Source organism: Maylandia zebra, linkage group LG1 (assembly GCF_041146795.1).
Source record: "Maylandia zebra isolate NMK-2024a linkage group LG1, Mzebra_GT3a, whole genome shotgun sequence".
Lineage (NCBI taxonomy): Eukaryota > Metazoa > Chordata > Actinopteri > Cichliformes > Cichlidae > Maylandia > Maylandia zebra.
This window is the reverse complement of record NC_135167.1, coordinates 19,168,168-19,192,657: the sequence shown is the minus strand read 5'-3', so window position 1 is coordinate 19,192,657 and position 24,490 is coordinate 19,168,168. Positions and strand designations below refer to the sequence as shown.

General features: G+C 38.9%; 2 protein-coding genes across 4 annotated transcripts; one reads left to right on the top strand and one right to left on the bottom strand.

Annotated features, from left to right (window-relative positions):
- Nucleotides 1-578: 578 nt before the first annotated feature.
- usp10 (ubiquitin specific peptidase 10) lies at nucleotides 579-20,793 on the bottom strand. 2 transcript variants are annotated; one of them, XM_024802299.2, is made up of 15 exons: nucleotides 20,502-20,793; nucleotides 14,765-14,833; nucleotides 14,347-14,392; nucleotides 13,872-13,931; nucleotides 11,155-12,387; nucleotides 9,124-9,215; nucleotides 8,466-8,575; nucleotides 8,325-8,383; nucleotides 8,132-8,235; nucleotides 7,600-7,699; nucleotides 6,589-6,769; nucleotides 5,554-5,719; nucleotides 4,751-4,895; nucleotides 4,110-4,175; nucleotides 579-2,535 (listed from the first exon to the last, which is right to left on the bottom strand). In XM_024802299.2, exons 1-15 carry the CDS (start codon nucleotides 20,520-20,522, stop codon nucleotides 2,348-2,350), a joined length of 2,640 nt encoding a protein of 879 aa, XP_024658067.1. In that variant the 5' UTR covers nucleotides 20,523-20,793; the 3' UTR covers nucleotides 579-2,347. The 2 variants fall into 2 exon arrangements, with proteins under 2 accessions (XP_024658067.1, XP_024658068.1); XM_024802300.2 differs by lacking the exon at nucleotides 13,872-13,931.
- Nucleotides 20,794-22,301: 1,508 nt separating this feature from the next.
- Nucleotides 22,302-24,415, top strand: marveld3 (MARVEL domain containing 3). Of its 2 annotated transcripts, none has more exons than XM_004543106.2 (4): nucleotides 22,302-22,425; nucleotides 22,807-22,998; nucleotides 23,143-23,240; nucleotides 23,553-24,415. In XM_004543106.2, exons 2-4 carry the CDS (start codon nucleotides 22,811-22,813, stop codon nucleotides 24,161-24,163), a joined length of 897 nt encoding a protein of 298 aa, XP_004543163.1. In that variant the 5' UTR covers nucleotides 22,302-22,425; nucleotides 22,807-22,810; the 3' UTR covers nucleotides 24,164-24,415. The 2 variants fall into 2 exon arrangements, with proteins under 2 accessions (XP_004543163.1, XP_004543164.1); XM_004543107.2 differs by having other exon boundaries at nucleotides 22,308-22,425; nucleotides 22,811-22,998.
- The last annotated feature ends 75 nt before the right edge of the window (nucleotides 24,416-24,490 follow it).

Genomic DNA, 24,490 nt, shown 5'->3' with positions numbered 1-24,490 from the left:
CTGACTATCTAAGCAGCATGCCATTCCCTGTGTGTGACGATCAGCGGACTGTGATGACAAATGGCAACGAGACTGAATGAAAAATGGTAGGATATAAAGTGAATGGTAGGCTGTAGGGCCTATATATAATGTTGACCTTTGGTTTCACGTGGGGAAGGCTTCTGATTTGAAAACCTACAAGGAACTTTAATCAATATTTTCACCACGTAACGATGCTAAAATACTTTAAATCTAGTGTGTAATTTTGAAAAATGTTACTATGTTACTAAACTTTAATTTAAAGATAGGAACCAACTTTCTCATTGATTCCCATTTCAAGAGACTTATTAAATTCACACAAAGCTCTTAAAATAAAAGAAAATAAATGTCATTACACTGCAGCTTTTCTTTGATCAGAGGCAGGGAAATGGTTAACCACTATCTCGCCTATGTCCCCAGTTCTTATTGTATAAAATCATGTGAAAATACTTGTGCTGCTGTGTTAATACTGAGATACTGACAATGGTGGTTGGAATAAAATGGGCCTTGAGCAAAACAAACAAACAAAAAAAAAACCCATGACATAAATTGAAATAAAATTCAAGCAAAGAACTAGTTCAATTTTATTTGTTGTGCTTTAGCCGCTGTAATTTCTTTTCAAACCAACTTAAATGCAAGCATATTGTTCTGAAGGGAGCAAGAGCATTAGGACATCCGATAAATGATCAATGACGAAGAAAAACAGAAAAGAAATAAACCTAACATTTTTTTTAGTGACATAAACAAAAATCATCACAATAAGTGAAATCATCAACAGAAAATAAAATCATCTTCAACAAAAGCAAACACTAGCTCCTTTTATGTGCATGTCTGGGGTCTTTATGCAGAGCTTAGCACAGATGTTGTCCAACTTCCCCGCAACACTCAGTTTTCCTCCCTCCACTGTGAGGAGCCACGGAGCCACAAAAGAGTAAATACACAGGTGTCAGGTACATTCCCTTTACTCTTCACCTACATTAGACTTGCAGTCGCTGCCTGATTAGGGTTAGACTCGTACACTGAGTGGAAAAACGTCACACAATGAACCTAAGGCAGCCCCCCTGCTTTCTGCTGAGTTGGGGGTTAAGGAAGATGGTGTGGCTCAAAACTACACTGATAAGCCACCAGTACACAGATGGAACCTTTACATAAGAAAAGACAAACAATTAAAAATCATGATAGGAGAAGAAAATGTACAAGGGTGGGGTTTGCAGTGGGATCTGTCTTAACTGGCTGCCACTTCTCCAGTGTAAGAACTGAGTCTTAAAAGAACAAAACAAAACAAAAACAAAAAAAAAAAAAAAAAACAGGCACATTCCTTCAGAACCCAAACAGGCATTCAGTCAGCTAGACCTTAGACTTTTTTCCTTTACATTTGAATCTAAATATTGGTAAATTATGCATTTTACTGTACTTGTAATCAATCAGTTTATATTTTGTGCACAGAAGCTTATTAAGTTCTAAAGCTCATTAATATTTTGTAGATATTTTTTCTTTTACCCCCTAAATCTAAACCCGAATAACATAAGAAGGACCTCAAAAACAACAAAAACGTTCAGTTCCCATTCCCAACTCACTTCCCGCCCCCCGATGTTTTTGATGGCTCCAGTAGACTTAAAAAGCATCATAAAAGTGACAAAACGGAGGAGAAGGAGTTGGTGGTGGTTGTGGTGGTGGCAAAGAAGAAACCTGGCCTTGGGAGGAGAGACTTGTGATAATGCTGGTGCTGGGCCTTTTCAATGCACGAGGGCAATTAACAGGCTTTTAAACTGCTGCAAATTCACTAGGCCGACAGTTCCCCCTTAACTAAAAAGGCAAACACTGATAGTCCATTTGCAGCCCGTGGTGGATAGTTTTTCTTGCATGAGTGAGTCCACTGTTTGAGCCGAGCTGTGGGCTCAGTCAGAGGTGAGTCTCAGGTCCTAACCTGCAACCCCAATCTGCCTATTCAACAGTCCTTCCTTGCTGCTTTAAAAATAAATCAAAAAAAGAGGAACTCAAAACACAGCAGTGGTGCACAGAGAAGAGAGCAGTCACAGGGAAATCTTTGTGAATGCAGCTTGCCTCTCTTCTTAAGAAAAGGAGAAGAAAAAAAGGAGACGAGGAAAAAGGTGTTGGAAAAGCTGGTTCTCAGGAAAGCGGGGACAGGAGGGAAGAAGAGGAAAATCTTGCAAGAGAACAAGTTAGGCAGTGTTCCTGTTCATTAGTTTTGTGTGTCTGTGTCGTGTGTAGATGTACTGTCAACGAGTGCATTGAGGATGCATGTTCTGTGTGTGTTTGTGAATATATTCAGGGTATCTTGCATGTACGTTGGGATGTGCGTGTGTGTCTACAGCAGGTCGACGCGACGGTAGTACAGCAGGTAGGCGGTGCGCTCTGCAGTCTGCTTCACCACCTGGTACTGGTTGATGACCTTCACTGTCTGGTCGTCAATGCGCAGCCAGCCGTTAAGACCGATGTGGAAGACATCCGTGGTGTAATGACCGCCTGTCGCACTGTTTCCATGGTGATACACAACTGGTGAAGTTGGAGAAAAGTGGAAAATTTTATTTAAGGTATTACTCATCCATGACCTCAATGTTGGGCACTGTAGTGCCAGCAATTCTTAAGTAAAAGCAAGCCAGTAAAGATCAGGTGATCAGCACATTGGTGTAGCGTAAAGAATACACTATACCTACAGTACATATTACAATGTCTCCTCATATATTTAAGAATAAATAAACCAAAAATGCATAAGCAGCTTTATGTGTCAGCTTCATTCTCTCACATGGTTGGGAATTGTGTTTGCTTTGGTTCATTTAGGTTTGTGGGCATTCATTTATGCACAGCTCTCAAGGTCACATCACACAACATTTCAATGGGGTTCAGGCCTGTTCTTTGACTGGAACACTAGAACACCGATTCTCTTATTTTTCAGTCATTATTGTAGATTTGCTGCTGTGGTTGGGAACATTATCCTGTTGCATCGCCTAATCTAGGAGTCCTCTGGTTGTCAGATGGCCTAACATTTGATTCTAGAATACTTTGGAAGACACAGGAATCAGTTCTTGGTCCACTCAGTGACGTGGTGCCGTGCATTGTGGTCAAACATCTCTAATTTGGTCTCATCTGTCCAAAGGACATTGTTCCAGAGGTGTTGTGGTTTGTTCAGATGCAACTTTGCAAACCTAAGCTGTTCTGCCACGCTCTTTATAGAGAGAAGAGGCGTTCTGTTGGCAAACCTTCCAAACCAGTCATACTTGTTCAGTTTTAACATGCTAACTACAAATGATTTAACTCTTGGGTAACCTGCAGTTTCTGAGAAATACCCAGCCAGGCCTTGGGGTGAATTCGTTGGAACACCCACTCCCAAGATTGTGGTATTTTACAAACACGCGCCTGAATGCTGCAGACCAGCAAACTGCCAAAATGTCTGCTTTTACTGAGGTGTTGCCAATGATCAGTTGCACCTGGCTGCTATTTACCCTCTTAATTCCTTTGAAAGCAGTAAAGATGTATTTAAGCTTCACTCCTGCATTTTTGGCTTGACTTTAATTAACTAAAAAAATGACACTGTGTGAAATTATGTTGTTGAGGCTGTATTTACCCAATTTTAAAACCCGCTAAGGAAGATGACTTTGTTCCCTGATATGACCTTTGAATTTTTTTAACATGACTATGTTCCTGATATCCTAATCACTAAATCTATTTCTCTGACATATTAGGGATAAAGCAGAACTCAAACCATTCCAAGCTCGAGCTTGTTATTGACAGTTGTTTGTGCATTTTTCATATTTTGTATATTGCTCAACACTTGAAAATAAAACAGGATGTTTAATGTGGCTTTTGCTTGAGCTGGGTGATGTTTGTGTTTTTTGTATTACTATCCAAAATAATTTCCTGGCGTGAAATGAAAGAACCAGCTGAGGTTCAACAAGACAGAACAGCAATCTTTTTTCACCCTTGGCAGCATTGTTATTTTGTGGTCAGTGGAATCGCATCACAACGAATTACTAACTCCCAGAGTGACAACAGAGTATAAAATAAAGCTTAATTACAACATTATGCAGCAGATATAAAAACAATATGGCCCAAATTAACAAAACACAAACCTGCAAAGAGCCTGTAAGTTCTTTGGCCTTTCACAACTTTGCTTCGCACTCCAGAGGACAAAAGATCTGAAAGAAAATCCACTAATTAGACCATGATGTTTTTAATGACTGCTTAAACCAGGACTAAAAAACACAGAACGTTCTGCACCATGTTTTACTGTTGCAATGTGAAATTTGACAGCCTTTAATGAAAATCATGCTGATGTTGCTGTAATTAACAAGCAGTGAGGTCTGAAGAGTCACTTGGAAACACATCTGAGTTTGCACAATTTCTGTCAAATCAAGAAGTTGAAATGTCATAATTTGATGGTATAAACTGCAGCTGTAAGCTCAATTTTATCACATTCACTTGTGGCATATTTGACTACAGCACAGTATTAAACTCAATATCACTTTAAAAACCACATTTTTTTAACATTAATTCGAAAAGCTTGAAACAAAAAACAAAAACAATATACACTTCTCAACTTTTGCCAGTCTGCTTTGTTATGGTGCACACCAATTATCTGGATCAACTCTTAAAGGCACTGTGGGCTGTTCATGAACCAAGTATAACACTGACACATATATAGACTAGGTAAATCGAATTAAAGGCCTTGCAATGACACTGACACCTCAGTGGAGTGTTGATCGAGCCATACCTTTGCTGATTTCCAAGTCAACGGGGTAATCAATATTCTTTGTCAGTTTCTGGCAGCCTCCAGACTTTTCAAAAACAAATCTCTTGAGATGGAGCACCAGCACAGGGGGCAGCTCTTCTAGAGTAACCCTTCGGCTTATCTCAATCTGAAAGCAACAGCGAGAACAGTGAGCAGTCGCAGAATTTACCATGCACATTAAATAATACAGTTTCACAGTTACAAAACTAACTGTAGAAATAAAATTTGTCAAAAAAAGTGAACACAAAGCAAGGCTTTAACATTTTGCTGGAAATAAAATCAGCTAAGACGTTCAAAGCAGCAACTAGTGTTTTTATATTCTCTGGCTTTTAGAAGTACCAAAGTAACATTTCAGGACAAAAAGACCAACGTAAGATCCCCCCCCCAAAAAAATGCTTATTATACAGCTGTGGAGCAGATGTTCCTGCACCAGTTCTTCTAGCCTGATGTTCTAACACAGCACTGTTGCACCGATCCCTGAAGTTTTCCTCCTCCTTTAGTTGTTGTTGGGTCTATACCATGGTTCAAGGCAATGATTACAATATGTGTGATGAAATCAGTGATGTTGTGTTCTACAGTGTGTACCCAACATCACTCTTCATCTAAACATCAATTCCAAAAATAAATTACTACACAAAATCACGTTATTTTGTGTGATCTGTTAAAGTCAGAAAAAACATTAAGAAAAAAAAGAAAGGGGAAAAAAATGGAATTCGAGATCACAAAACTGCAACGCAACACCGATCTGAACTGAAACATGTCATCAAAGTTTACTTTTCTAATACCTCTTGCTTGGTTTTAGAAGTGTAGCCCTGGACTGACTCTCGAGCCACCAAGGTTTCGAGAGCTTCCTGGACAGTGCGGATCTTGTCTGACTGGATGTCCAGCTGCAGGGTAAAAAATGGCTGCAGAGTGGCCGACTCTTTAGAGTTTTGCTGATACACCACCGATCTAAGAAAGAAGCAAAACAGCCAGTTGTTAGAACTGTAAACCAATACCAGCAAGATTTTTAATAATATTACCTCTCAGTAGTCAAAACATACAACATAACACAATCAGCTCAAATACATTATGATGCACTTTCTAACCACTTTCTGAAATTCCTGTTAAAACTACTCAGAGGGATTCAGTTTGTTTTGCAGTTTACAGCTTTCACTATAATCATGCAAGTCATTTAATTAAACCTTTAAATTCAAGAAAGATGATAATCTACTAATGATTACTGCTGTAATTCCCCAAGTCAAACCAATTTCTCTGAACAGCGGTTTAAAAGGAGTAGATGGGTTATAGCCAAGCTCTGTGGGCATACCCACCACTCTGTAAACACATGCCTATATTCAGTTTCTCTCACAACCATTTCGGAGAAAAAAATCCTTAAGGACATTTAAAACACTGTGCAACCAGCGTACACCATCACCGTGCCAGACCAGAACCTCGCAGAACATATTATTTAGTCAGGCAACAGCCGCAGATTCTTAACTTTGCAATTTGTCTGAAAGTTAAGACCTTTGTTTGTGGATGGTTGCCCCACGTCATGCTGTCGAGACTTTTGACCGCACTGACCCACATGGGCTGCCATTCTGAAGTGCTGTGGTGCGTGCTGGAGAAGAGCTGGAAAAAACTGGGGGTGGATGACTAATTTGTGATGTCACCATGAAATGAGGTCAAAATCTTTAACCCAGTAACCAGCTGAGGACTCGCAGATGGAGCCGATACAAATTTTTGATTGGTGTATAACAGGAAGCAAGACAATGCAACATTATTAAGTTTAATCAGAACTTCTTCCTATACAGAGGGTTTCACAGCAATCTGGCATGTACCTGATGTGTCCACCAAAGATATCAGTTATGGGTGTGCGGACAAAGTCAGCTTGGCGAGTGATTGAAGTCTTGTTTCGGGGACCCACTTGCTCCCACTCATCCTCACTACCTTCCTCCTCCTTATCAGCACCATCCTCCTCCACACCTGGCTCGGACTCTGGCCCATTAGGTGTGAGAGCTTCTGTTAAAAAAAACATAAATAAATGTAAACCACTCTGAAGAACAGCTATTTGATCTTTAAAGTGCATGAAAGCAAAATCTCTTCTAAAACTGAGCCGTCTTAACTGAGATAAGTACAAATATCTTCCATTCTGAACTACAGGGCTATAAGTTTTGGATTGATTGGCTCTCATTTGAGTAGATTCTCATTTGCTGGACAATTGCCAGTGCTCCTTTCAAAATAAAAATAAATAAAAGTGCTATATCAACAGTCATTAATTCATTCTGTGATGGGAAGAGCTCCACAATACCTGTGAAAAACACCCCCGCATATGGGTGGCTGCCAGCAAACTAACAACACATTAAATAAGCCTTTGCTTTGGCTGCGTTTTGTAAAAACGGCCAAAAGGGTTTACTGTAAACTCTGGAACAATTTCCATGTCAAAGCTTAGCTAGCAGTCCTTTGGCCTTTGGTTGTAAAGTTATCAGAATTGTTATAATGTTTGGTCTAATGATGAAGGCATGAGAATATGTCCACAGCTTCACTCAGGCACTTCAGGCTCTCAGTAGCAGCAGCTCTGCCCAGACCAAGCTGGATGTGAAGTTTCCCTCTGAGCCATTTTTCCATTTTGGCAAGAGTCAATTAAAATGATTTCAGCTTATAATAAAAAAAAAATAGAAAAAGGAAAAGAGGGAAATGATTTAATATGCTGCAATACTAGCTTTTTGTTTCTATTTAGAATTAATTTAGGCCAACACTAGGGAAGTTACTCTAAAGATAACATAAGCAAAAAAGGGCAAAGCATGCTTAGACTTAACCTGGCATATGCTATTCATAGACAAGTTACTTACTCTCTTCCTGAGGCGAGATTAGTTTCTTCAATGCTAGCATCTCCTCATGCAATCCATTGAGCGTGAACCCAAGATACTCCTCCGCGTCCTCTTGTCGACCCTGAGATTAAAGCATAAGGACATCAGCCACATTAACTCTTCAAAGAATGCCTAAAGTCAAATAAAAATCTTGCAGACATTAAAAAAAAAAAAAAAAAAAAAAAGCAAACTCATTCACTGAGGTAAACAGAAAGAAAGCATGCACACAGTAAGAGGCAGGATGAAAGGAAGCCTCATTAAATATCGAAGATAACCATCTCCTACAGTGCATCAGAGTTCTTTTCTTAATTAAAACCGATTCAGACTTGAATCAGCAGGTTGAATGTTAAATAGGAAATAAGTTATGTCCTGCTAAGATGTTTCTTAAATACAACAAAACCTCCCGTGGGCACTGTCTGTCCCACAAGAAGTACATTTAAACTGTTATTTAAAAACAAAAACACCCTTACATGGTGATTTGCAGTGTTTATATAAAGCTGACACCGTGGTTTACCTTCTCAGAAAGACTTGATTTGATGAGAGTGAGGAGTTTGTAAATGTAAGTTGGTTCAAAAGGTGCACCAGGTCGGATGTCTTTTGTGACCTTATCTCCAACAGCTGTAAACACAGTTAGGAATCTTAAATCATCAGTGACGCCAACAGGAAATGACGCAAATATCTTTGGGCATGCTGTGTTAATATCTTACCCTGCTGTTTGGCTTTAGATGGCACGGGCATATTGTTGAACTCGTTCACCAGTCTTACACTGAGAGACACAAACAACTGCGATGTCTGTATGGCTGATGCTTTTTAATAAAAAGATATAAACTTGTAGAAATGCTACTTACAAGTTGTCTATCATGGGTGTGGAGGTGCATGGTCTCTGCGTTTCATTGTGCAGAGGAATGGACTTCATCAGGTGATACATGGGAGGGCAGGCAATCAGGGCCTGTAGAGTCTGTGTGTTCAGAGTCAAGATGAAAAATGATGTGTAGGAAAGGTATTATGACAAGCTACTTAAAGATATCTGCATTTGATGCAAATGTGTGATTAAGTTTTAAACTGAGGAAATCCCCGGTGGTCTTTAAAAGTCTTAAAATTGAGACGTCTTTTGCATTCAATTAGTTAAAATACACGTGGGAAAAGTCTCAAATTTTCCACCAGTTTGAGAGAAAAAAAATCCCAACACTAAACAAAGAAACAGACACCAAAATCACAGCATTGTTGTCAGCAATATCTTATCACATTTACACGCGACTGATGTTAAGATATCAAATGAACCAGATATACCTCAAAATAACTAAGTTGTTAGCAATCTAAATGCCATCAAACGAGCAGGCCCTATAAAGGTTTTGAAACAACGTTACAACCAAGTAATATTTTTACAGTGGCACACGTGCCCTGAGACTTGGGCCATTTGGCTTAATAACAATGTAACATCAAGAAACTAACAACCAAGTAGTTAAAATCAAAAGAACAATAAAATATGAAGCATGAAAAGGATACAGCGTTGATATAGCACCAGTTTCCCTTGTTGATCAGTCCTCTCGGCTGCAAAGACACTGGTTTATGTATCAACTTCACATTCTCAATAAGTTCTGGGGATTCAAAGAAAACACAATATTCTTAAACAGGTAGCTTCGCACAGCTGTGACAATGAAAAAAGTATGTGTCATAGCGATACATCAAAACAATTGTTTCTTCGTCTATTCCTGCCTCAAATGGCAACAGCATAAGAGACTGAATGAATAAGACCAAGGTCTTGCTGTACCACGCCTAGGAAGGAAGACTGTCATTCAAAAAGACAGCTTCCATGGTAACGTGGGAATAGTTTCATAGTTTCACACAAATAAGAACAAAAAACATCAATTTGGCTGAGACTAAAGGAACAGAGGCAAATGCACATTTAGACAGAACAAATAAATCATAAGTACAATCATTGTTACTTCTTTACAAATTGGTATTGTCTCCATTTTCATAACAAGTCAAACCACTGAGCTCACTTTTAAGTTACTAAATGTCAGTTAATCGCATCTCATTTATCATGTCAGTCACAGACAGCAACCCTTTAACAGCTTTTTCCTATGGGTATTATATTTTTCCAATATATACATATTTACAGTGTAGAAATGGACACTGTTTCATGTCTGATTATGGTCTACTTTTCTGATTTTACCAACCTCTAACTACTTTTGAACAGTGATATGCACACAAGTGTGAAGTATCCAAGAAACTTGCATATAAAGAAAAGGCAGAAAAAAAAGATAGTTTGCTGCAGTGCTAAAGAATATATATACATTGATAGATTATTTTTTCTTTTTGGTCCATTTCAATCAATCACTTTTATATATACAAACAGCTAGTCTGTGGCTCCAAACTGGTGTATTTCAAGCTAGTCTGGTTGTTTAAGTTCAAGACTAAACACCATCAAATAAACACATTTAAATTAACGTGCTTAGAAACCAACATGCCCGCTACTCAACAGCGAGTATACATTTCCATCTTACAGTAAATGCATTAATAATTATAGCCTACCTTCTTTGCTATGATGTGCCATACTTGCATTGTGTGTACTTCTGCACACTTCTAGAATAACTACTCCCTAAAAAAATGGCAAAGATTGATCGCTGTCACGCTACGCGAAATGAGAAAGTTTTATCTGAAGGGAGACATAATATCTGAAGGGTACCTTAGAAGAGAGACAGTGTGTTGAATATGTGAACTTTCACAGGATTGTGTTTAAATTCTACCTCAAACCAGTGTCAGAGAGGACAAACTAATTAAGCCTGGTAAGTTCCCGTAACCTTCTGTGACAACAACCACAAAATGTAGTGTAATTAGGTTCATCTCCCCAGAAAACAATCAGCACACCACTGTTAAGAGCAAAACACCGAATACGATTTGAGGACAAGAAACAACACAATATTTTGCATTTTTCATTCTGTCTACCAGCTTGTAAAATCAGACTGTTCCGATCAATAACACATTTCAAGATGCTGTTTCACTGTGTGAAATCTGAGGCTGTGACTCATCTTGAATCATTATCTCATGAGGTGTCACATCTCAGCTCCTTGCAGTTGATCATTTATACCCATACTGCAGCTCTGATAGGAATAACTGGAATGATTTAAACAATAAATAAAATCGGATAGCCATCCTGCATGTAGCACCACCATCTAGTGGTCATTTCTTGAAAATGAATGCAACAGTCCCTTAACTTCTCTTTAAAGTAAGCTGTCAGTGAGAAATCTGTGCATCTCAAACTTACCATACCATCAGTATAATGAGCTGCAAAAATGTATCTCTTTTTTAAAATATACCCTACTCTTTCCAGTGATCCCAATTTTAAAAGCTTATTCTGTTAGATATGAAAGTATGAACAGTACAATCACCTCAACACTGCCACCAAGTGGGATGGATTGAATTTCGCAGAATATACTTTTTGCAAAAAAATAAGTTATAAACTTACACCAAATTAAAAAGTAGTAATGGTGGAATGTTTTTAGAAGGTAAATTATCAGCTTCTTTATAAAATACCTGCAAGTTTAGGGGCCATAGGATCCTCAGATACATGGACAGGGCCTTCTTTTACTTCCCCAACTTTCTCAGGCTGCTCTGGCACAGCGACAGAGGGAGATACTGCTTCCACAACATTCTTTACCTCCACAAATGCCTGAGGGCCACCAGGTAGAGGCTTGGAATTGTGAAAGAGGCTAGCCCAGGATTTCGGAAGATTAGCAGTAGGTGCAGCTGGAGTGGCAGGTGAATGTGCCTGCTCTGTCACTACTGACTGGGCAGCTGACTCTGGGATGACCTGCTGAACCTGGTCCCCACTCTCAATGTCCTCTTTGTGTCCATCTACACTGACAGGAGTGGTAGACTCTGCTAGCCCATTTGCCACCCCATTGTCTGCCATCTCTCCTCCCTCTAGTTCAGTAGTCGTAATGGAAGTGATGACAGAGATGACAGCAGCTGAAGTAGGAAGAGGTGATTTGGAGAGGGGGCTATGTGGAGTATCTGAAAGTTCAGGGCTCTGTGGAGCCAAATGATCTGGCTGCTGATCTGCAGTCCTTGGTCCCTCTGTCATCCCTCTGCTTTGAGAGGAGGATGAACAGGGGGAAGTGGCATTGTTGCCATCTGATAAAGAGGCAGCTCCACTTGCTAAGTCCAAAGAAGAGTCATCAGGGCTATCACTAGTCCTCTGATTGGCAGTGGATGTGGGGGCACACTTGGCTGCTGCCACAGCAGCTGTTGGTGTTGCTGTGGAGGCGGGTCCCGGGGTGGAAAGTTCAGCCCCTGACAATGCCTTACTGTCCACATCCTCAGTACTGTGGTGTGGGCCACTGAGTGCATGTCCGTTCACCAGTGCTGTCACAGGTGTCCCATCCGCTGTACTGGTGCTGCTGCTGTTGCTGCCAGTTGACGGTTCCAGGTAATTGTAGTACCCAGGCGGTCGTTTTTTCTTTTTCTTTCGCTCTCTCTGTCCCAGGCTGCCAGGGAGTCCGTCCATGTCCGGGCACGGCTGGTGATTGTCCAGGGCTGAGGCCTCCGAGTCAGGTCCGTCCAGTGAGTTGAAGTGTGCCCCGTCAGGGACATCGGCTGCTGGAGAAGCCGTCTGTTGAGCTTTCTGGGCCGGCTGGCAGCCCAGGATGAACTCAGGAGCCTGTGGGTTTAGGGTACTCGACACCTTGTATAAAGGATCGTTGCCCCCAACAGCCTTGGAATCCATCACCTCGTCAACACCAAACTCAATGTGCTGATAGTCTTCTCCTGCAGATAATATTTCAGTCAATTAGAAATACAGAGCACTGTTTAGATTAATTCCTACATATTAAAACCAGGCTGTGGTATCTGACTTTGCTGCAGAACGTCACATAAAATCCTTTTTCCTGAACAAGCAAACTGTTACTCAAGGGGTCGTGGGAGCTCTGACAGGATCAAAGATACCAACAAAAAGAAATTCTTCTAGACCTATTTTTGACAACTACTGCTGTCCAATCCAAACCAAATTCCTTCTGGTCTCACATAAATTCCAGAAGTGGGGTGATTCAACACTTAAAATTGGGTCTGGGAAGGACAATATAGTCTTATGGATAAAACTTCTTTCACTTACTTATGATTCTGATTTGAAGGGGAAAAAACCCCCCAATAAACTAAAAATAAATAAATAAAAAACATTTTTGGCACAATCCTGTGTGGTCAGTGGCCAGATGTTATCAATATTCTGTTGAAACTATTCAAGTTAAACTGCTACAAAAAAAACATTCAATGTCAAGTTGACAATCAATAGTTTTAACTAATGGTTTATTATAAGCCAAGTTTATTTTGCTGACAATTTGAGATACCATTTTTCTCAATCATTCTTGAAGATTTAATTAAAATGTTTTTGTTTGTTTGTTTTTTATTTAGGCAATGACATGCGATTTAACAAGTGTCTAAAATCACATTAAAAAAAGATTACAAAGGGATACAATACGGTTGATAACCAAAGGTAGTCAATAGAAAGGAAGTCTGGCTTAACTGACTGCAGACACGCATCAATAATCCTTACTTCCTGAATATTTTTAACAGCATTTTTAAGTGTTGGAAACTTCAGCAATACAGAACAATGTAAAACAAATACATCAGTTTTTATAAGTTAATTTTTGGACAAAATGTGTCACACAGCAGTTTGAACTGTAAGTTATTATGCAGCGAGAGGTGCAAAGTGCAAAGGTGAAACATTAGCAAGTGCAAATATGAAAGAAAAAAATCATCCAAGTCATCATGACACAGCTGATTGGCCAACCAAATGTAATCTCTGATCCCCTGCAGAAGGTAAGAGGGCACTGAAACACAAGGTACTCCCTCTACTGAGATGAGAGGAATCTGTTAGTGTTAGTGTTACTGAAATTGCACTTCATTACTGTAAAATGCATTCAGCAGTGAAACCTCAACTTAAGAATAAACATGTACACACATGTTAGCAACCGCATAAAATCATCTCTATGCCCTTAGTAAATAAGCCGTGATTGGTAAGTCATTAAAATGCAATTCAATTTTATTGTAACGGAGACCTACAGTAGTGAAAATGTATTATATGCAAGAAAAGATAAGATACTTCGCAGTACCTTAAGCATGCAAAGCTATATAGGTTTTACCAACAGGCAAGAGAAAGAATACAGGCAAAAAGTTTAGAAAGCCACCAGTTTTTGAAACCTGGATTTTCAGTTTTACAGCAAACGTACAAGAGGGTATCAGACTCCTCAACTCACCGCAAACCTGCAGTCCCATAGACTCCATAATAAAAGGTACAGCAGGAGTGCAGTAAGATCCTAAATAATCAATACAAATCAAGGTAAGGCAATTGTCATGTGCATATAGGTACTATTTGAAAGAAAGGTGGCTGCTCTAACATTTTTGATTTTGGTGGGCAAAAAAAAGAAAAAGAAAAAAAAGGTGGTGGGGAGGGTCAAGATTTAGTGGAATTTATAAACCGTTTCAAACAATATTGCACAAATGTATAAAAAAAATACAAATAAATGACAGGAAAAGCATCTTCCTGCAAGGCCAGCCAGATCAGCTATACCTGGGCTTCAGCCATACATTTAGTCCTGCTCTGAAAAACAACTTGATGCCAACTAAGAGCAGGAGAACAGTCAGCCCATGTCTACTTTAGAGTATTTTGATGTATTTTGAATAATTAAAAAAATAAAATATAGGAAATTAGCTTATGTAAGAAGTACATACCAGAAGACTGAGTGACACACTGGACTTTGTCATTGAACGGAGGAAGCTGCAAAGAGAGAGAAAATATAAGTTGTGATAAAGACCCAGCAGGTAACCACAAAAGTAATACTTAAAATAGACATGACTGATATCTTAAGACCATTGTCAAGTGTAGAATTACCATTTACCAGATATATGCATTTTGGCTCAATGGTCAATTTCAGTAATCCTGAAGCCCTGATTTTGGACTATTAGGGCTGATAAGCAAATTTATTTGAATTATATTTCTCCAGGAACCTTGCTGTTTCCATTGAGAGGATATCCTGACGAGGCCAACACGACTACTCAAAAAATAAATTTAATTCTTTCTCTTTAATTTAATAATGACTTATTAATGGAATAATGACCGCTACTGCTTTTTCTGGACCAATCTGCTTACCTCAACATAACATCGTGGAGTCACAAAAAACTGATTGATCTCATCAGGGCTGAATTCCCCAAAGATGTACTGTGGGAACAAAATTAATACAACCATTAACTGAAAAGGAAAGACAATGGAATAAAATACACTATAAAATAAAATAAAAAGTTAAAAACAATCAAGAACTTTCAGATTATTCATTAGTATAAAATATAAAATCATGGGGAACATTTTTAAGCAGTGTTCACTGTAGACAGGTCATTCAACCTCATAACTGGAATGCAATCATAAGGTGCCGTCATTTCAGAATCTAGGTATTGGGACACATACAGCAGTCCTTCATCACTCATTCAATTTACAATGCTAACCTGTGCAAACTGATGAGTCATGCAGTGTTATACATAAACCATGAGCACAAACAGCTCTGAATCTAGACCTGTTTTATCTAGGTGAAGTAGGTTTGTCAGTTTGTTAAAGGTTAACACAAAGCATTCAAAAGAATGCTTTGTGTTAACCGTTAGGCATTATAAAAAGCATTGTTGTACTTAAACCAAGCCAAAGCAGGCCTCTGATGTAACTTCACGGACTGCTTTTAACACATGTGTAGCTTTGAGGTGACACAAGATTACTGGGATTTGAATTAAACATATTTTACCTACTTTTCCACCTATACCACCCACTCCCCTTATATAATGGTATCTTCACTTTACTTATTAGTGTAGCTGAGTTAGTTGCTTCTGCTTTGACACACACAGACATGGTGAAACAGAGAGCAGAGGAAAGAATCCATCACTGACGGCATATGAACTGATGAGAATTTAGCCATTCCGATTCCGTTATCAATATCACTTATCAATCGATTCATTTATCAATTGTCATTCCATTTTCACCGGCTCCATTTTGAAAGTCACTACCATCGCTATTTTGCATCTATAACACACAAACTGAAATCAGCCGATTGTAGTGCGAGTGCAAGAATGGATAAGCACTATTGATAGGCAAGCAGACTAACAATTTCAAGGAAATTGACTGCTGGGAACCAGTTTTCTACAAAAACTGGTTCTTGATTCCCATCCCTACCTCTCAGACTGACCGACAGACCTTGTTATAATCAACAACTTGTGTCACCCGTGTTTACCAAATTAACACTTGTAGTGAGGTAGGTTCCATCAGTTCAAGACGCTACATGCCATTAAACATTCATCAGTCAAGCGCACACACACAGGACACGAGGAGGTGGCACTAACATAAAATCTATGATCATCTTCGAATTGTTTTTGAAGTTGATATTTCAGGTATCAAAAAATGTATATATGCATTGCAAAATTAAAACTGTTAGAAGTTTATTATTTTGAAATTTTAATAAAGCAACCAGCTAGACTTAAATGAGTAGTCAGCTGCTCAGCCAGCAGACCAGCACTTATGGAAAGCTGCATATATGAACTTGAAATTAAGACTTCAAAGTTAACTCGTTTTATTAGATTAGCCAAAAACAATCAAACTACAATATTACTCATTGCACACACTACAACCAGCTTCAAATGAAGCCAGGTCTATGGTAGTAGGGGTTCATATTATGTGTAGTGGATGCAGGCAAAATGAATTAGAACGCTTAAAAATCTTCACGCAGCGCTTCGTCATGCACCCTCTGATGACGTTTAGGCAGACTGTATAAAAACCGACATTATTTGTCATGTTTTTACTACACTGCTGTTTTCTGATGTTGCTTACAGTGTTATTAATTAATTTTCCACAGAATCACCACGACATCAACTATAATTGTGCGTTATACCTTGAGAGGGAAAAAAAAAAAAACCCAAAAAAAACACTGAGCCACTGAAGGGCCCACATGCACAACTTAAAAAAGGTAAAATGGACTCACTAGCCATGCTGTTAATCTTTTCGGTGCAATAAACAGTGGAACGTGAAAGGGTAGTCACAGAGAAAAGAAACTGCAGCTCAAGCATATATAACTTTTTGCAAACGAGGCCCCACGCGAGGGCCCACATTGCTGAAATGGCACTACAAGCGACAAACAGCCAGCAATGATCCAGCGGCCTCAGGATGGCTAATACAATCACAACAGAAAGAATGTCCCTTTGCTCCTTTCTGCAGGCATGCCACACGTACCACACTAAGCTTCCCTTGCTGATCGTTTGGACTGCGGATTACAACAAATTAGCCATCTGTATGATTTTAGCACAATTTAATGACGACATCACACAAACAAGAAAGAGCCAAGAATAAGAAGTAAGAAGAATAAGTAGTCATAAGTAAGAATAAGACTAGAAAGATAAGGTGATTTATAGACTTTAGTGAGTTTCACTATTGGTGACTGACTATTAGCGATAGTGTGGTTCACAAATTTAAAATTATGTCAGTGCTGTGAAATATACAGATATGTACTACGACAATTCTAAAACTGATGTCACGCAAACAATCTTGTTTTATTCTAAGCACAGGCTTGTTTACCTAAACTGATCTGCGGAGTTATTAATGGGCAACTTGGCTGAACATAAAAATGCTGCAGTGCCAGTACAAATAAGGTCAGACTAGTTTTTCAATGAGTTTGCCGAGCATGCCTGTGCCTGCCTGGTAGTGTGATGTAGTAAAAGGGTGGCAACAATTACAAAACATTAAAATTATTAAAAATTGGGACAAATAACGGCGTTACAATCATTTCCATTTCGTCTGCTCTCAGCCAAAAGCAACTGCTCATAAATGTGCGAACACTTTCAATTTTGCTGTATCAGAAAATTGATACAGCAGACTAAGCCATAACACAGGCACATATTCCCTTTTAATTAATATGAGGACTTATTTGAACATTCTGATTCCCATTGGAAGATGAAACAATGATACTAGAAGAACAATTTAATCCTGTGGGCCCCCGATATTAATCATCCCAAGGACAAGTTCCAGATTAATGGCAGCTAAACTCACTGAGTGATAAATGTTTTTAAGGTGCAGATTTATTTTTACATTCATTTTTAGGATGCTTAAAGTTTGATGCTGCTACATTTTTAATGTGTCACATTGAGAAGAGTTTCTAATCTTTAGTCTCAATTGAACTAATAACAGTGGACTAAATAATTTGCTGATAAATGGCCCTCTGCTATCACTATGTCACATAATCATGTAGATCGGCCAATAGTTGTTGATAAAAGTAAAGTTACTCTGATAACTAATCTTCACAGCTGGCATTTTCTTTTTGTTTTTCTTTAAATTGGATTAATTTACAATTTCCTGTTTCCCAATCATGGATTTCTTTGTGTTTCTTTGTGTTTTCAGTTTTCACATCTATAATGGGACACATGCCAATTTCAAAACAGGGATCAAACTACTAGAATCCCTCAGTAACAAAGCTGATGTGGTTTATACTTAAACTTCTTTACAGCTTTTTTTAATCTCTAACAGTCAATGAGTAAGATCTAAAGGGAAGGCCATTGGTTACACAGCCTTGCTGATACAAGGAGAGGAGATAAATACAGCTCCCGTGTTCAGAAATGAAAAATAGCCATCACTGTGTAAAGATCTTTATGGTGTTATAACATGTCGTACTTACACAAGCAATAAATGCTACCGTGCCTATACCCCTGAACTACAGCTTAAGGTTAATGATGGTATTTCAGCAGAGATGTAAGGCTTTTTGTGGTCAAGACAACTTTAGAAAACCTTGACTCAGATGTCTACATTGACAGTGGTAAAATACACTTTTTTGACAGACTATCATAACAGGACTATCGGAATAAAAGGTTTAAATATTCATGTAATTTAAATGTCTCTTTTTTAAATCTTAGAGGTTATTAAACTAAACCAAAAACCAATACAATCCCAAATAAAATTACCACCCCAAAAAATAAAATATAATCACTGAAATACTTTAACTAGTTTTCAAACTAGGGTTCAACTTTGCCAATAAGCTACAATAAAGGAGCAATAATGGTATGTTAATTTGAAGTGTCACATTTGGTAGATTATGCATTAACAAGATGACTTACCACAAGCAGAACACTATCTGCCTTTATCTCCCAGTGCAGAAGAATTGATAAGCATTTCCAGAATTACCTGTTTGCTAAACTTCTACTCAGAAGACCGATGTCCCTTCTGGTGCTCATATGTCTTTTACTGCCTCACCTGTTTATCGACCAATTTTAGCCCCAGTGTTAGTATTTTTACTCAGCAATAAATCAACAGCAAACCTTTCAGTCGCCTGCCTTCTGTGACTACTTTACAGAGGGATGGCTATTAAAATGAGGGGTTTTGTAACAGAGTAAAAGTGGTGACAAACAGAGGAAAGCAGACCCAATGAAATAGTTGATGATGCTCCAGATCTGCTGGGTTACCGTTGCTGTGGAGCACAGTCTGGAAAACACTAATTTAGAGTGTTTGTGAAAGATTCCATGCATTACTATTCACTCTATGCTATTCATACTAACAAAAACCAAAAAAATACTATGCAACTCTGTATCAGTCAGTTCAGTTATGAGAATTTATTTCACCAAATATTGACATGTAAATTAAAAAAAAAGGGGGGGGGGGATGTTCAGCCGGCTTTCCCCTGAAACTTTCACTTTAATAAAGAGTGAACCAATAGAAACGCTCAATTTGGAAGCCAGGAAGAAAGTTGAAAGCATGCAGAATTACTTTAGTACAGCAGATTTCCCTTACTACAGTGGTTAGCCAGGTTCCGTTTCCTGAAAAAAAGTTAGAACTGAACACTTCACTTGACTCCATTTCTGATTAATTTTTACTATATGAGCTTTTTCTTCTCTAAACTTTAATTGAGTCTCTTACTAGTAGACTAGAGACCTGGCATGTTTCTTCATGTAAAACTAGACCTCAAAATGGGCCTTCCAACATGACAGCTAGCTTTTCCAGAAATAACACCAAACTTGTTAGGTTACCTCCAATCCAAGCTCAGTCACGTGGACGGTGGCTCTGTAAGCAGCGTGCACGCTCAACCCTGATCCTCATTGTTTCCATATCAAGTAACTCTTCGCTATCAACGAAGGCCCACACTGTCGAATGTGTATTTAGCTAACTAGCTAGCGGACAGACCGCAAAGTCTAAGCACACCACCTGTGCAAAACAGTTAGCATACTAGAAGCTAAACGAGCAGCACGAAAACGTTACACCGCTCCAGAAACACTTATAAACGCCAAGTGATCGCATGCAAAATATTCCACTAGACCGTTATTATGCTTTCTGACTACCCCGAGAAAACCAATAACTTACTGGTAGTTATAAAAATAAGATATGGCAGCAGGCCTGTGGCAGCACTGAGCAGGTGGGCCATGCATACACGCAGCAGTTTTCGGTCACTTTTCTCTAAGAAATATTACATGACATTTGTGGAATATAACTTCGAAGTATCACGAACATTTGTTTGAGCAAGTTTTCGTGTCGTTTAATTAAAAGCGGTTGTCATCGCCCCAAGAACTGCGACGGAAAGTACTGCTGGTTCATTTGAATGGAAGGACCTGGGGCCTGTTAGCTCACGTTACCATGCTGGTGGTATTCCAATGAGGCTTAGGGGGGGCATTAGCAAGCACTTTTTAGTACTTCAGCAGTTCAATGACACGACAGGCCAAATGTTTAAAATAACAACACACAACTGACCAAAATTTAATTATTGTGTGGCGTTAGCTTTGGTCAAAATGGTGCAGAATCAAAGAGCGATCTGAAGTCCAAAAATAAGAGACTGCACGAGTTGTTTTGGAGGCTAATGATAGCCAGCTAGCTAGCTAGCTACCTGGTTGCTGTAAGAAGCCATGCTCCCGGTGAGGTTTTCTGTCCTCCGCTGACCAGATGAAGAATCCCCCGGAAAGGTGTTGTAGGTTTCTACTGACAGCTACAAAAGGTGGTCTATTTCGACGTCATTGTCATTTGCCCAACGGTGTCCTGCCAGTCGAACGTTTTGATCTATGTAATGCATCAGCACTTCATGCTGTTCGCCTTGCCGTCACCGCCATTTCTGTCTAGCATCTTCCTTGCTTGCTAGCCAGAGCAGCGCGCGGTCGGTTGTAACGGCAGCGTGAGCTCAGGGAGTAACGCCAAATACTTCCGGTGAGTGCTGATTCTAAGATTTCATAATAAAAAGGCTTCATTAATACTTTTAGTACTAATACTACTACTTACAATGATAACAATATTAATATTAACAATACTCGAAAATTTAATAGAAATAAATTACGGGGTGCAGATGATTGCCTTTATATTTACAAAGTTTCAGCATTTAGACAGTAAATGAACCGAAAGAACAAAACCCAGTGTGGATAGTAACCAAAATTAAACTCAACTGAAAAATAAATAAACACTAAATAAAATATAATAGAATATAAAATTGCACTCCAAGATCCTGCAAAGGTTTCAAGGTATTGTGAAAAAAATCACATTCAGTGTAGCTTCAGTTTGTAAGTGATATTATGATTGCTGATGGTTTACGCTCACTGATAGGTTATCTTGCTTGTGTTCATCACAGCTATATCATATCATATCATATCATATCAGATCTTAATGACCGCATAGTACCATATTATCCCAACATCACACCACCCTCTAAGACTACAGGATTATTTGTGGTTTCTAGAGGTTCTAGAGAGTCTCTGCAGTTTTAATATTAGACTCAAAACATTTGTTTCAACAAAGCTTATAGATGATAAGGAAAAGGCCTGGATAAGATGACTCTGATCCATCACTTATTCATGCTGCAATATGCTCAGACTGCTGTAAAACTTCAAGTAATACACTGTGGTGTACTGAGGACTTCTTCTCCAATCACGTCTTCCCTCCTCTAGTCTGTGTTTTTTCTTGTCTCTCTATGCTCTCTTTTCTTTTATCTTTCTTCCTTTATCTTTTCAATCCCCCACTACTGGTCATGGTGGATGGTTGAACCTCACTGAGCCTGGTTCTGCTGGAGGTTTCTTTCAGTTAAAAAGGAGTTTTTCTTTCCTACCATCGCAAAGTGCTTGTTCATATTAGGTTGTTCAATTGTTGGGGTTTATTTCTAGAATACTGTAAGGTCTTTACGTTACAGTACAAACTGCTTTGAAACAACTATCATATTGAATTGGTGCTAAATAAATAAACCTAAATTCCATTTAACAGCACTAAATATTCAGCTTTTAATTACATGAAAATTCTCCAATTGTCTCGTGGTCATGTCTTAAAGAAATGCACGGAAGAATATGTTACCTATAATTACAGATTGCAGAGCAAGTTAAGAACTCGAGGCATTTATTCTGAAATCTGTGAATGCCTCGGCGGAAATGCTAAAAATAATGTTATGAACTTACAAGTATGAGCGCATGCGCGGTGTGTGTTCTCACTTCAGGTTGGACGTGAATCGCAATTTTTTTTTCTTTTTCTTTTTGAAAGTTAAATAAAAATAAACGTTTTATTTTAAGCACATTTTTGTTGTTTTTTATGAACCTTGGTGATTTAAGCTGCATAAATACAGTCAAAACAGTGAAATAAACAGCAGCAACTACATGCAATCAACCCCATGTGCCTTTTAAATGAGTAATGCCTTCGACAGTGCAGGACAATACCCAAACTAGTGGGCGTGGCACAATACAGGTGAGGGAAGAAGGTAATCTCAAACAGGAAGCCGTGACAGGTGAATGATCTTCTGGCCATAACAGAAAACAAGACCGTACAAAGAACAGTATCTGAAGGTATGAAACACAGGCATTATATATTTGTATCATTCACAAACGCGCAACTAATTAAGCTAACGTGAATTTGCAACAGGGAGGACGTTGCGAATGAGCAACTTGGAAGAACGCTCTGTTTTCTCATGTTGAGATAAGATATCATGAAACGGATAAAAATCATAATTCACAGACGTTTACAGTGCCTCAAGTTATCACCAGCTTTTGATAAGCTGCTTCATTAATGAAGAAACTTCTACCTCATCGAGACATTTTTTTAAGTTATCCCCCATGCTGCTTTATTGCTTGCAGTGCGTCGTGGATAAAAGCCAACTACCCACTTTGTTTATGACAGGCTGTAAAATAAACAAGATACAGGTCTATAATTGTATTATGTTGGCACAGGAAGATGCCAGAGAGGGGAAGACGCGATCAGAGTGGTGATGGCAAAAGCGGGGATAAGCGCTACACGCACAATCGAGACTACTCTGGGTATGACGCCGAGGAGAGGGGCACTGCAGGTGACAGGAGGGCCGGAGAAAACAGACAGAGGGATATGACAACTGCCTCTCACAGACATGAAGGAACCTCAAGACGGTAAATGTAGTTCTAAACATGGTCTGCATTCACTAAACCTTCATAAAGCCCGAAGATCATATTTAACTCTGCAATGTTTTGACCTAAAATTACATAAACCTGTAGCAAAATAAATTATTTAAAAACATTTTACTTTCCTTACAGGCCCAGAGAGACTTCAGGGGATCTCTCTGAGATGGAGTATTACGAACCACAACCGAAGCCAGCGCTTTACAATTTCAGATACATATTAACCAGCAGAGGCAAGTATATTTGGTTTTAATTTCTTCTGTGAAACATTACATGCAAGCTACAATTTTTTTGAAATATCCCTAAAATGCATTCAGGGATGTAAATTATATGATAACGAGAGGATAGTGCAAAAATTTGAAAATATAGCACAATAGTAAATTATTTTTAAATGCTGCATTGGAACAGTTAGTATTTATTTATTTATTCTGTTGTTTAATGTAATGTGAAAATAAGTTTCTTTAAACAATTATTTTAAGGCAAAAGTCAAAATCCCCAATTTGAAAATATCTTTTTCTTAAAAAGCCATAAATCTTTGTCTCCAGGTATCTGCCAGCTTGCAGAGGTGTTTGTGAACCTGCTTATCATAATCTGTGCCGGGGTGCCTTACAGCAACAATGGGGGTTACCGTGACCTGGCCAGCCTCGGTGGATTATACGCTTATTACTACGGTGGTGCCAGTGCCTTCACTGGAGCCGATGCAAAGAGAGTGCAGGAGCTAGACCGGCTCTTCCATGAGCTTAAGCGGCCTCCGTACATCTTCACCATGGCGGCTGGTGGAATTTTAATGATCTACGCTTTTGCCATGCTGGGCCTGGGGATTTTCAGAGTCCCTTTCCGGTGTCCTCCTGTGCTGCTGGTTGAGGCTGTGCTGAGTTTCCTGATCGGTCTGGGGTACATCCCAGGAATTGCCATCTATTTTATCAAGCTGAAGGAAACCTATGACAACCCCATCTGTAAGGAGAGGGAGCAGATGTACAAGAGCAAAGGGCACCAAGGATTTGATTGCAAGTATAATGGTGCAGACATTGCAGAGGGACTGTTTGGGGTCTTGGGGGTGGTTGTTTTCATCTTTGGTGCAGTGTTAGCTATCAGAGCTTTCAGGTCAGTGCGGGAGCTGAAAAAGCAAAGAACAAACCAGGATGATAATTTTTAAGCTGCCTTTCCTTTTTTTTATTCACAAGTGAACAAAAGTAGGAGTGAGAAAAAAAAATCACTTTGACAGGACTTTTTTTTCTTGTCACTCTCATTAGGTGTTACTTGTATATAAGCTGTTTTATACATTTTTATGCCTTGATAGTGTTTTATACACACCTAATCTTTTTTATTCTTTATACCTGTTTACCACATCTTTCATATTTTCTATGATGTTGTAGTTATAATAAACTACCAAAATAGTATAATATTACATGGTCATCTGTCATTGCATTTATCTGTGAAAGAGATGGCTGAAACAGGCTGAACTGACTTCCTGAAAACAAAT

Excerpts from the sequence above, each read along its gene's own strand:
- usp10 (XM_024802299.2), bottom strand. The coding sequence starts at position 20,522 with ATGGCTTCTTACAGCAACCAG. Across the intron at positions 14,393-14,764 it reads CTCCACGATGTTATGTTGAG|CTTCCTCCGTTCAATGACAA; the intron begins GTAAGCAGATTG and ends CTCTCTTTGCAG. Across the intron at positions 8,576-9,123 it reads ACTGGTGCTATATCAACGCT|ACTCTACAGGCCCTGATTGC; the intron begins GTATCCTTTTCA and ends CTGAACACACAG.
- marveld3 (XM_004543106.2), top strand. The coding sequence starts at position 22,811 with ATGCCAGAGAGGGGAAGACGCGATCAGAGTGGTGATGGCAAAAGCGGG. Across the intron at positions 22,999-23,142 it reads CATGAAGGAACCTCAAGACG|GCCCAGAGAGACTTCAGGGG; the intron begins GTAAATGTAGTT and ends CTTTCCTTACAG. Across the intron at positions 23,241-23,552 it reads ATACATATTAACCAGCAGAG|GTATCTGCCAGCTTGCAGAG; the intron begins GCAAGTATATTT and ends CTTTGTCTCCAG.